Here is a 12569-nt window from a genome sequence, read left to right as displayed (position 1 = left end):
ATTTGAAATTTGAGTATGCTAAATGAAATTGTAGTGAAATAAATTGAGCTGAGGATATCTGTAGCCATGACACAAAAACTGATATTGATAGAATTGTGCAGTTTTATGGGGCAAATGATATTAACCTCTTTAGTTCTAGTCCCTGTTTAATCCTTATTATATAATATAATTATATATATAATATACTCCTGGTTTTTCACATCACAGATGACAAAAAAGAAACATGGGTTTAACAGAAAATGGATTGCACCAAATAAGTATGTAAAAATAATAATAATAATAATAATAACGACAACAACAAAAAACAATACAGTTTGTAAAATAAGCTCCATTTCAGCCTTTAAGCAGTGACAGGAATAGTAGTGTGGTTGCAGTACTGAGGCCCATGCCATCTTCATGTAATTTCATTCATTCATTTTCTGTAACCACTTAATCCTGGTCAGAGACGTGGTGGATCCGCAGCCTATTCTGGGAACTCTGGGCGTGGTGGAAATACTCCCTGAGTGGGATGCCAGTCTATTGCAGACCACCATGCACGCACACCTTCACACACTCACGCGCACACGCACACACACACACATTACTAGGTGAAATTTAGGTAGTAGCTATTTAACCTAGTGGCATATTTTTTGGGAAAACGGGAGGAAACATACACAGACACCTCACCATTCTAGATGTATTCTCTTTGTGCTTTTAATAACGCTCTCCATTCTTCTATGAAGGTTTTCCTCTTGATGCTGGAGTGGACTGTGTGCATTTGTGTTCATTCAGCTACAAGAGCATCAGACACTGATGATGTAAGAGTGAGGAGGTCTGGGGTTCAGTCTGTGTTCCAGTTCATCACAAAAGTGTTCAGTGGTGTTGAGTCAGAGTCAGGGCTCAGTGAAGGACACTCGAGTTCATTGTCATGATGGAACAGGGTTCGAGTCTCTGAGCTCCAGTAAAGGGAAACTGTAACTGTTACAGGATACAGACATTAGATACAATTGTGTGCTCAAAGGGGAGGAACCATATTGGGTGTGATGATCAGATGTTCACAGACTCGTTCACAAATACTTTCAATAATACACTCGTGTTGAGGGAACTGGGATAGACCAAAAAATTTTTTGCCATCTGTAAGAGCCTGAGGACTGGATTGAGAGCCAATGCCAGAAAAATGGGAATGATGCCAAGTGCCCAAGAGGACATTAGGAAAAAAATGTCTATGGAAAGAGGCTCAGTCCATTCACATGATTAGAAACTATAGCCATTTACTGATCATTCAACTAGAACTGAAAAAGGAAAGGTTAGAAGGGGTAATACAAAGATTTTATATTGTGTACCATTATCTTATGTAATATATACTATTTCTATATAGTGACAGATTTTCCACAAAGAAAGAAGCTTTATCCTGTTCAGAGTTGCAGATCCAGAGTCAATCTCTGGAACACTGGGAGTGTGAGTTGGAACTAGATGCCAATGCTTTACATCCCATGCTATTGCTTTTGTGTTTTGTTAATGGTGGAGTGGATGGCCGCTTGATGTCCCGGGAAGCCCTCATGTCTGCATCATGTTCTTCAACATTTTGTAGCTATGCTGTCATAGCTAGTCTTGCCAGGGTCCCTGCCTGCACTTTGCACATAATATACATTGTCTTCTGCCTGCTGCTTCCTGATGACATACTTCTGGTTGTTCACTTGGTGTTGCTCACTGATGCTCTGAGCTTGGCCCACCTGGATGTCCTGGAGATATTTGGGACTGCTGTGGAGACCATGGCAGTGGCAACTGCTGTTGGCGTGGTCGGTCTTGCGCTCCTATCTCCTTCATCGAACATTTGATGGCTTTGGCAGAAAGGAATATTTCTCAAATCTATAATACATCACGCTGCTCTGCCGGATCCCCCAGATGAGGATGTTTCCTGTTGACTCTGGTTCCTCTCAAGGTTTCTCAGTGTTTTCCTCACCACTGTCACTTCTGTCTCTCTCATTAAATCTAAAGATAAATTAAAATTTAAAACTGTAATTTTCATAATCACGTAAAGCTTCATTGCAGCAGCATCCACTGTTAAAATCACTATACAAATAAAACTGAATTGACTTGTTTTTTTTCCAGAACAAAATGCTTTTGGACTTTAATAGGCAGTGTGAACAACATTACAGTAAAATATTTCCTGTGAGAATGTTATGTTTACAGTGTAACATACTTAAAGTGCTTCTTGAAATGCTCGCTCTTACTGTAATTAATAGCCTTTAAGAGATCTGATGTAATGGTTGTACCGGTAAAATGAAACTCCACGGAGACGAGGAAGAGGATTTTTTTTCCTGTAGAGAATAGAGATTTTGCAGTCTGTAAAGTTTATTATTATTATTATTATTATTATTATTATTATTATTATTATTAATCTCTTACGAACACATGCACTTTTATATTTTAAGAAGCTGCCCAATCCGGACCCGGATTTTGCAATCTTTACGGTAGTGGTAGTGGAAACGCACAGACCAATTGCATACGAGTTAAACCATCCCACGTGATACGACTCAGCCAATCAAGTCCGTGCATTCCTGAAGTAAACACTGCGACTCAACAGCGCAAGACAGATGAGAGAGAATTAAAGTAAAGTTACACATGAAAGAAAGATAGCGATACATGTAGGAAACAAAAGGAGAGAAACAGACGAGTGAGACGGAGAAAGGGAGAGAAACAGACGAGTGAGACGGAGAAAGGGAGAGAAACAGACGAGTGAGACGGAGAAAGGGAGAGAAACAGACGAGTGAGACGGAGAAAGGGAGAGAAACAGACGAGTGAGACGGAGAAAGGGAGAATAAAGAACAAATGGCGCTCTCCAAAAAAAGAAAAGTGGACAGCGAAAATATAGAATTTAATCCAGAATGGACAGATTAATTTCTGTTCATACTTCCCATTGGAGCACTAAACCAGTGTGTCTCATATGTACAGAAACCGTGGCACTTGTTAAAAGTGGCAATGTGAAACGCCATTATGAGACAAAACATAAAGGTTTTGAACAAACACATCCACTCAAATCTGAAGACAGCGTCCCTGAGACAGCTTTCCCAGGTCTGAGGAAAGTAGCCCTATACATATAAATAAATATTGTCAAAAAGTTTTTGAATTGTACTGAATTTATTTGACAGTCAGGTATTGATTGCTTGCAGATGTTGATACAACTACTACACTAACTAGTTAGACATTATGATCTTCCAGACCTTTGCTTCAAGAAATCATCTCTTACTGGACCTCTTTAAATTTTAGTTGAATACCTCTGGTATAAAATGAGCATCACACCAAATGTGATGTGATAATTATGATAATTTTTTTAGTGACTTCATCAGCATCATCTTCATCATGACTGTGTTCTAGAAGTAACTTCATTGTTTACCTTTATTGGATGTTAATATCTGTCCAGTTAATCTGTCTGACAAAAAAAAAAAAAAAAAAAAAAAAAAAAAAAAGACATGAGCTACAGGAAAGACATGATTTAGGACCCCATAAACCATCAAAAACAAATATAAAAAATGCATGTAATTTTGGTGAAGGACATGAAAACATACTGTGTTAAATTCCAAAAGACAAATGAATATGAAACAATTAGAGTAGAGATGAAGAATTAAATCCAAGTACAGGTCCGTGAGACAATTTTATTAATTTTTTTGTATTAACGTTATTAAAACAGATGAACGCCACAGACAAACATGACAAGCAGCACATTAGTGTTCACTTGATCTCACAGAACAATATCAAAACAGAAAGGCTTGGATCAAGTGGATCAAAGCAGGTAAAAAAAAAAAAATAAAAAATACAAAAACAAGCCCACAGAACTGAGAGAACAATATAACAAGTAACCGGATAAATACATTTGGCACCGTGCAAAAATGTCGACTGGGAAAATGGAGAAGGAGGAGAACAGGACATTAGACAGTGATGAAGAATTTATATGTTATACATTAAAGTCCTGGATGGTGGCTGCTGGCAGTTTGATTTACGGTTAACAGTCTGGACCTGTTTTACTGGCAAAATGAGAGATTTGTATGAAGGAACAGTGTATTAACTCCGGAGAGATTTGTCTGAATTTTACAGATAGTCTTTTTAGGACAGATAGATATGACCAGATAGATTGTGAGGCCTTTTAGGCAAATAGATTTTGAAACAACACCAAGGTACACTGGGAAAAGGAAATCCACCATGCAGAAGGACCTATCAAAATACACACAAATCTTGGATCCGTAAGACTGTACGTCAATCTCAGGAGCGAGGCATAAGGCAGCATTATGTTAAACTGAAGCTGCTAATCTTTAACAAATAAAGAGATTCGTAAACAGAGGCAAAAAATAATTCACGTCTCTGCCGACTGTTGTTACACAGAGCCTAAGGACTTTTGGCACACAGTATTAGATTACAGAGCAAGATTATAGAGGGATTCAATATGTAATATAGGCAAATATCAGTATTATTATCCTTTAGGATACACTTAGCTTTTGTGTTTCATTTGGTTTCTTTCCTCGTCTGTAGGGAGCTTTATATACTGCATCTCGCTCTGAATGTAACCGTTGGATTAAAGGTCAGATTTCTTTCTTGTTTTTGCAACATCAACCAAACATCATCAGATAAATGACAGGGGCGAGTCATATGACTCGAATACAACTTCTGGTGCCTCTGAAGTGCTTCACGATTTATTTAATCGGATCAGAAAACCATTACATGTCCTAGTGTAGAAAATAGATAAACTTCCATTGACCGTCAAATAAATATCATGTGTTTACCCCGTAGGCTTCCTTTCTGAGAGAGAGAGAGAGAGAGAGAGAGAGAGGGAGAGAGGGAGAGAGGACGAGACAAGACAAGAGAAGGAAAAGAGGCAGAGGAAGGAGAGAGAAAGCTGAGTAAGAGAGAACAAGAGAGATGCAAGCTGGAAAGAGAATCAGAAAAGAGACTAAGAGAATCAGAGAGAGAAAGAGAGGGAGTGAGAGCGCGTGAGAGAGAGAAAGAAAGAGAGAGAGAGAGAGAGAGGTGGTGCAGTTTTATATACTTGGCACTGCTTTCCTAATTATTTTATTAGTCACATTATCAATAAAGAACTAAGAAACAAATTCTAGAAATTTCCAATGAAACCCCAAACATGGTTCTGTTCATCAGAAATGACAGTCAAGTGGTCAACGATATGATAAATGATGCTAATTTAAGGCAAATTAAAAACAACAACAAAAAAAAAAAAAGTAAGTCAATTTTGGTTTGATAAATTGCATCTATTTTTCCGACACAAGCAAAATGGCCTAGTGCTTATGGTGTAACAATCAAAATATACACAATTCTCTCTACACCTGGGGACTCTTTTTTGGGCTCATACTCATCCTCGGTTTCTCTCCAACCGCCCGATTACGTTGCCTACCACTCTAACGTGGTCCGGTGAAGGCTCCTTGTGCCGCCGTGGCTGTGGCGCTCACGGCTGCCTGGCGCACGGCTTCGTTTGAAAGCACTCCAGTGGCAAACTCTGCCTGGGCCTTCTGGAAGCTAGCACCAGTCTGCCTGTAGAGAGAGTGGACCTGTGCAAGAAAGATAAAAGAGCTTAGTGAGGGAATTACCACATTATCTGCAAGCGAAGAAGCAATGCAAATGACAGCCTTAAATCTTGGGGCCCGACGATTAAAGCGGATAGGAAAATGAGACAAGCTCGCTGAATGTTACGCTACTTTGCATGAATCAAACCTGCATGCCTAATCGTTTGCTAGCTGCTTTTCCTAACTGCAGATGACATCAAAGGTGCACACACCTTTAGCGCTCAACTGTTTCAGCTCAGCTCACGTCTCAGCACGCACCGGGATTATAGAGTAATTAACATCCCGGATCTTTTTTTATGTACAGTATGTGTGTGTTTGTGTGGTCAAAGTAGTGTCTCGAGACAAACGTGGTTAATTACACATCTAGATTTAAATATCAGCTGAAATTATGATCCATCATCTGATCTCAAACCCAAAGCTTTGGTGCTGCTGTTCTAATACGTTTGGAGGAGACGCTATATTTTGGCAATTGCTTGTTCTGGCACAATTCATCATCCTCAATATTTATAAATGTCTCTGAACCTCCAGCCACAACACAGCCCCAAAACATCAATGTTCCATGTTCCAATGTTCCACCATGTTATACAGTGCCTTTCCATATATATATATGCCACCATTTTGCCACCAAATATTCAGTTGGTTTGCATACACTTCTTCAGTATTTGGTGGCTTTGCCTTTTATTCGCTTAACCCACTCCAATACTTCTTGTACCCTTCCACAGGCTTCTCACAAAACTTTGTTGGATTTTTTTTGCCCATTCCTCCAGACAGAACCGGTGTAACTCAGGCTGGATCAAGGGTCTTCCTGATCAGATGCTGCTTCTGTTCATTCCATTAATCTTCTACGGGATTCAGGTCAGGGCTTCATGATAGAGTCTCTATTTTCACTTTACTGTCTTTGAGCTATTTTGTTACAACATTAGAGGTATGCGTAGGGTCATTGTCCTGCTGGAAAACCCAGTCGTGACCAACGATTAGCATTTTCATATTTCAGGATAATCCTCCTATCTCCCGATGCCGTCTATCCATCCTCTGATGTGTCCCATTTTCATCCCACAACATGATGCTACCACCACCATGCTTTAAATCTGGGATGGTTTTCTTCAGATTAAAAGCCTTAGACTTTGTCTTCCATACGTATATGACCAGAACACACTCCTCCAGATTGCCATTGATTTTTATGCTAGTCCTGGAACAGGACCACGTTCTTTGCATGACAGACTTTCAGACCAAGATGGTGCATGTTCACAGTTTCATATCTGAAGCCTCATACTCATCAGGTCCTCTGTTGTTGTCTTGGGGTTCAGCTGAAACATTCAGACCAAAATTTGTTCTTTGTCTGTGTGTGCCAATATTTGAAGTGTTTATTCAGCCGCTTTATTCATGGTACCTTCAGGCATTTGGAAATTACTCCTAAGTAAGAACTGGACTTGTGAAGGTTCACAGATTTTTTTTTTCCTGAGGGATTTTCTTATGGCATACAGGAAAAAAGGCACTGGCTTTCAAGGCCAACCCATAAATACAGATATATTATTATTTCAAAACTGTTTAAAGAGACAATCATTTTGGTGAGTAGACATTTTTCACCCACTGGATTTCTGATTAAATTTGTCTCTTATTAACTGACCTCTGATTTGTATTAAGCAGACGCTATAATTGACTTAACATATAAAATGTGTTAAAAACTGAGATTGAATATCTATAGCGTAGGTTTATGTAAACTTTTAGCCTCAATCCTATAATGAAAGGCTTTATTGTAGAGTCCATCTGACTTTATCAATGCAAAGATAATCAGAATTTATGATGTACAAGGACATGCACTGACAGGAACGTACCTTAACATGGTCAATTCAGAAAAGGTCATTTGGTTGGTTGCTTACATATTTTTTTCAAGTTTTTTAATTCTCTACAGTAAGAACGCAAACTATAATGAAAGAAAAAAAATCTTTTTATCCATAAGGTATCTCAGATAATTTTTTTTCTGTACTCCTGTAGCAAGGGGTGCTATAAGATTAAGTTAAAAAAAATATATAAATTATTCAAGAAGAAGCATCTTGTAGATTTTTTTTTACCCCATATCATATCAGAATCACCAACCTTTTTTTTTTTAATAGTTTAGAGCAAACTATAAGACAGAGGAACCGAGTTTACCTTCTTGAGCAGAACCACTCCCATGGCAGCCTGACCAGTGAAGACCATTGCATTCAAGAGCATGATCACCCCAACTGCTGTATTTGACTTTAATGCAGCAAGACCCACTATCCATCCACTGCACAAGCAAAGAGTGAGATAAAGGCAAAGAAAAAATAGGAGGTGAAATGAATGAGAGTGAAAAATGCACAAAAAGGACTTCAGGACTGTGGTGAGTTATTCATGTTACCTGAAGCCCCAGCCAGGAATCCCAATAGTCATAAGGATGTAGAACACCACTTGGACGAAGAAGATGAAGAAGAACACAAAGAAATTGAAGGAACTATCGGTCCTGTTGAGATATAAAGAGATGCAGACATTATATTCAATAAACTCCATCGAATATATAACAATATCCAGTAGGTTAGCAGCTGCATGCTTCAAATCCCCCAAAATACTCACTCATTGTACAAACTCCAAACTTTTCAACAAATTGTTGTGTCACAACCAGTTACAAATGGACAGAATATGGCACAACAGTGACTAATGTGTATATGCAAGAAAAGCGATGGACTAGGTAAAGAGGGAGAACAACACTGTGCTATCGCCACCATGCTTCACTGAGGAGATGCTGTTGTCATGGTGAAGAGTGTTGTTAGAGCTTTGTGGATCTGTGGCACGGCCAGAAATACATTAATGGGTGTTCTCTTCCAGAGCTTTGTCCTGGACTTATTTTGATATCTCCTTGGGCTACAACAAACAAACTCTAGAGTCTAGAGAGACTCCACCAATTTTGTCTTCTGATTTCAATTGTATGCACAGAACTAGTATAGGGGTTTACAGACCTGAATGCTCTATACACAGGCCTGTACCAACAGACGAAGGAGCAGGGGGTGAAGAGCAGAATCCAGAGGATGGCTAGGCCGAAGCCTACACCACTACTAGCGTCCACACAAAACAGAGCAAGACAGGAGATGAGGTTGAAGACCAGAGTGCAAACTGAACCTTTATGGAGGAAAAGAAGAGGAAAAAAAAGTGTATAAATAAAAAAAAAAAAAAAAAAAAAAAGAGAGAAAACCATAGCAAGGCAAACATGTGGATAGTGGATACGATTTATTTATAAAATGTATTTTATAATTAATGTATTTTATAATTTATATATATATATATATATATATATATATATATATATATATATATATATATATATATATATATATACAGAATATTTAAATAGAAAAGCTGAAAATGAATCTCTGACCTCTAGTGGTTGAAATAGGTTACTGCAAGCTTAAACATTAAGCCCTCACAGTGCAACAGCATGGAATAAGTTCATATATTTAATTGGGGAAAAAATACTACAGAATCATTTGGGTCCATTATACAGACTGTAATGTAAAAAATAAGCTTCATTCAGTTCTATTCAATTCATTTATATGGATATGATTTTAAAATAGCTTTATAAAAACCTAGATATACATTAAAATTAGTCCCTGAGACTAATAAACTAATAAAACTGAGACAATGCAAAATTTATTCTAGTTATGGCATATCATGCTGAATGAACAGATAAACGTACGGATATCTGATCTACTAAACAGAAGAATTCAAGAAACTCATTAGTGATTATTTTTAAGTAGTGTTAATTTCGTCACCTATTTTTAATTTAGTCTTAGTCTTGTGCCAAATGTCCTTGTTTGTTTTAGTCATATTTAGTCATTCACATATCTTTTTTTGTTAGTCAAGTTTTAGTCGACTAAAATCTCGTCGTTTTAGTCTAGTTTTAGTCAAAAATTTTAGTCTTTTTTTTAAAAATAACATTATTGAGATTATTACTGAAACATTTCAGTAAAAAAAGTGTTTCACATCTCAAACATTGGTTAAATGTCATAAATTACCTGACAAAATACACTTGTTGAATTATTTTTGTTGAATGCAAATGTTGAACGTGTCTGGTTTTCAATTTCTGATTTAGGAGACACATTCACAAATGATTAACCTGTTCTGAAGAGTATTTTATTTTAAATAACACAATTCAAAAGCTGGGGCCCAACAGACTCCGACTGACAAGTTACAAATGTTTTTAAAACTGTTTTGGTTGCCTTGTGTCTCATGTTTCTGTTCAAATCAGAAATAAATATACTCAGAAAAACTGAAAAGAATAGGCCTACTTTACTGTGGGCCTAAAATACAACCTATTTACAGTGTGCGAATCACAAAAGTATCAGTGAGAAGTTGAGAACACTCGTTTAAACAGTGCATACACTCGAACTTGACTGCACATCACATTTTTTTTACTTTATTGATGCTGCTTTTAATCGTAATGCAAAGACCGGTCATCGGGACATAAGCTGTCATGTACAATAAAAGAGCCTGCGCAGTGACAGGAAATATAATTTAACACAAAAAGCCACCTAGACCAGGGGTGGACTTGCGCTCAGGAGTTTTTTTTTTTTGAGCGGCGTGTGGACGAATTGTTTCTACGCACACACTAAACAGCGCAAAGCCACGAACTCGTTGTGAATATTTTAAAGGCGTAACAGCTGATGAAAAAGCAGAGACAATTGTAGACGAAAATGAAGAGAGATTTTATCTTAGTTTTTATTTTAAACAAAACATTTTCGTCTCGTCTTTTTTCATCAACAATAATGCATGTTAATTTAGTCTTAGTCAGCGTTTTTGGACAGTGGTGCAGTCTTGTCATCGTCTCGTCTTAGTCATGAAAAAAAAGGTTGTTGAACATATTTCGTCTCGTCTGACGAAATTAACACTATTTTTAAGGTACAATATAACAACATAATCACATGAACTGTATCACAGTGTTGCACCACATTCATTTAATACTACGTTGCTAATTCAGAGAAAAACCTTCAATAAACAAAATACAGCTTACACATCCAGAAGTAGTACATGATGGTGACGATGCGCTGAAAGCCCTGGCTGATCTCCACGTTAATGTCGTGATAGAAACACGGGCCCACCGGGCAGAACCGCGGCAACGGAGGCCAGTTCTTCTGAGAGGCTGAAAAGAAACAGGGTTAAGTTTTTCAACCAAGCAGCACAACCACGCTCAGTTTCTTCCTGATATATAAGAGCTCATCATCTTCTGGCTCTCTCCAGTAAACATTACAGTGACTAACACTGATCTCTGAACTGTTAAAATATCATGACAATATTACACCTGCTGCAGGAGTTAATACACATGAAGGGAAGGGAAAAAGGACAAGAACACGAAAAAGGAAAATGAAAATGAAATGAAAGGACAAGAAAAGTAAGAATGTTGAAAGAAAGTAAGATGACAAGAAAGAAAAAAGAAAGAGGGCAAGAAAGAAAGAAGAAAAAGAGGGAAAGAAAGAAAGAATTAGGGCAAGAAAGAAAGAAATAAGAAACAGAGGGAAAGAAAGAGGAAAAGAAAGAAAGAAAGAGGGCAAGAAAGAAAGAGGGCAAGAAAGAAAGAGGGCAAGAAAGAAAGAGGGCAAGAAAGAAAGAAGGCAAGAAAGAAAGAGGGCAAGAAAGAAAGAAAGAATGAGGACAAGAAAGAAAGAAGAAAAAGAGGGAAAGAAAGAAAGAATGAGGGCAAGAAAGAAAGAAATAAGAAACAGAGGGAAAGAAAGAGGAAAAGAAAGAAAGAAAGAGGGCAAGAAAGAAAGAGGGCAAGAAAGAAAGAGGGCAAGAAAGAAAGAGGGCAAGAAAGAAAGAAAGAATGAGGACAAGAAAGAGGGCAAGAAAGAAAGAAAGAAAGAAAGAAAGAAAGAAAGAAAGAAAGAAAGAAAGAAAGAGGGCAAGAAAGAAAGAAAGAGGGGAAGAGGGCAAGAAAGAAAGAGGGGAAGAAAAAAAGAAAGAAAAAAGAAAGAAAGAAAGAAAGACCAATAAAAACAAATGTACAGTTTTGGCTGTAAAGGATTCTCATGTCCGTGGAACGACGAAACCAACGGAGAAACACGTCCATGCACTAGATGGTTGACTACATAGTGCACAGTGTAAGTGTGTAGTACATCATTTGACACAAAGCTTATGAGTAAGCTTGGTGTATTATTAACAAGTAAAGTATTCTTTATGGCGGACATCAAAGCAGACGCCATCAAATGCCTGATCCATGGAAGAGCAGCAATGTGTGCAAACATTTCAGATATGATGGAAAATTAAACTGACCGGAAAAGAAACAAGGCAAAAAAACAACAACCGAGGAGTGAAAACAGCGCGAGTTAGAATGTAAGTCATGATTAAACATGAGTTTGGTGTTTCATAGCTAATTATGTCGTACTGAAACAGCATGCTGGAGACGTCACTGTGTCCTCGTCTAACTCGTGTACTCACCGGAGCCTGTGCTACGGCTTTGGGAGTCCAGCTCTCTCTCCCTCCTCTCCAGCTCCCTCGCTTTTTTCTCCAACTCCTCCTGCTTCTTCAGCAATTCGGCTGTTGTGGCGTTCACTACAGATTGCTTCAGAGAGAGAGAGAGAGAGAGAGAGAGAGAGAGAGAGAGAGAGAGAGAGAGAGAGAGAGAGAGAGAGAGAGAGAGCGCAAGTGAGAGAGAGAGACATAGAGAGAGAGAGACAGAGAGAGAGAGAGAGAGAGAGAGAGAGAGAGAGAGAGAGCGCAAGTGAGAGAGAGACATAGAGAGAGAGAGACAGAGAGAGAGAGAGAGAGAGATTAGATGGACCACTTAAGTGATTGCAGTTTTAAAAACAAACTGAGGCTTTCTCCACAAATCCACAAAGCTTGGAAAGCTTCCATTAGAGTGAAGTTCCTCTGTACATTTCCTGCTTTGAGGTTCTCACATCATATACCTGCACTTTGCTGATCTATACTGTAGGTATTGACTGTGCGGCATATCTGTATCTATTATTCATTATTCATAACAACACTCTCTGGTGTTTATAACAGTTTATA

General features: G+C 38.1%; 1 protein-coding gene and 1 long non-coding RNA gene across 2 annotated transcripts in view; both read right to left on the bottom strand.

The window, feature by feature from the left end:
- Positions 1-332: 332 nt before the first annotated feature.
- Positions 333-2880, bottom strand: LOC132842215 (uncharacterized). The gene is made up of 3 exons (XR_009648002.1): positions 2479-2880; positions 2214-2300; positions 333-1971 (listed from the first exon to the last, which is right to left on the bottom strand). It is a non-coding gene; the product is annotated as an uncharacterized LOC132842215 (long non-coding RNA).
- A 735-nt stretch (positions 2881-3615) lies between these two features.
- Positions 3616-12569, bottom strand: part of scamp3 (secretory carrier membrane protein 3) — a 12115-nt gene continuing 3161 nt past the window's right edge. The window contains exons 4-9 of the mRNA XM_060865818.1: positions 11997-12120; positions 10573-10701; positions 8525-8684; positions 7930-8031; positions 7701-7818; positions 3616-5534 (exon numbers count right to left, since the gene is read on the bottom strand). Of these exons, the coding sequence (XP_060721801.1) occupies positions 5385-5534; positions 7701-7818; positions 7930-8031; positions 8525-8684; positions 10573-10701; positions 11997-12120 (783 nt within the window). The 3' untranslated portion in view covers positions 3616-5384. The remainder of the gene's footprint in view (positions 5535-7700; positions 7819-7929; positions 8032-8524; positions 8685-10572; positions 10702-11996; positions 12121-12569) is intronic.

The sequence above is a fragment of the Tachysurus vachellii genome, chromosome 3 (assembly GCF_030014155.1).
Source record: "Tachysurus vachellii isolate PV-2020 chromosome 3, HZAU_Pvac_v1, whole genome shotgun sequence".
In the NCBI taxonomy this organism is placed as follows: domain Eukaryota; kingdom Metazoa; phylum Chordata; class Actinopteri; order Siluriformes; family Bagridae; genus Tachysurus; species Tachysurus vachellii.
Note: the sequence above shows the minus strand (reverse complement) of the source record. Positions and strands in the feature narration are given on the sequence as shown.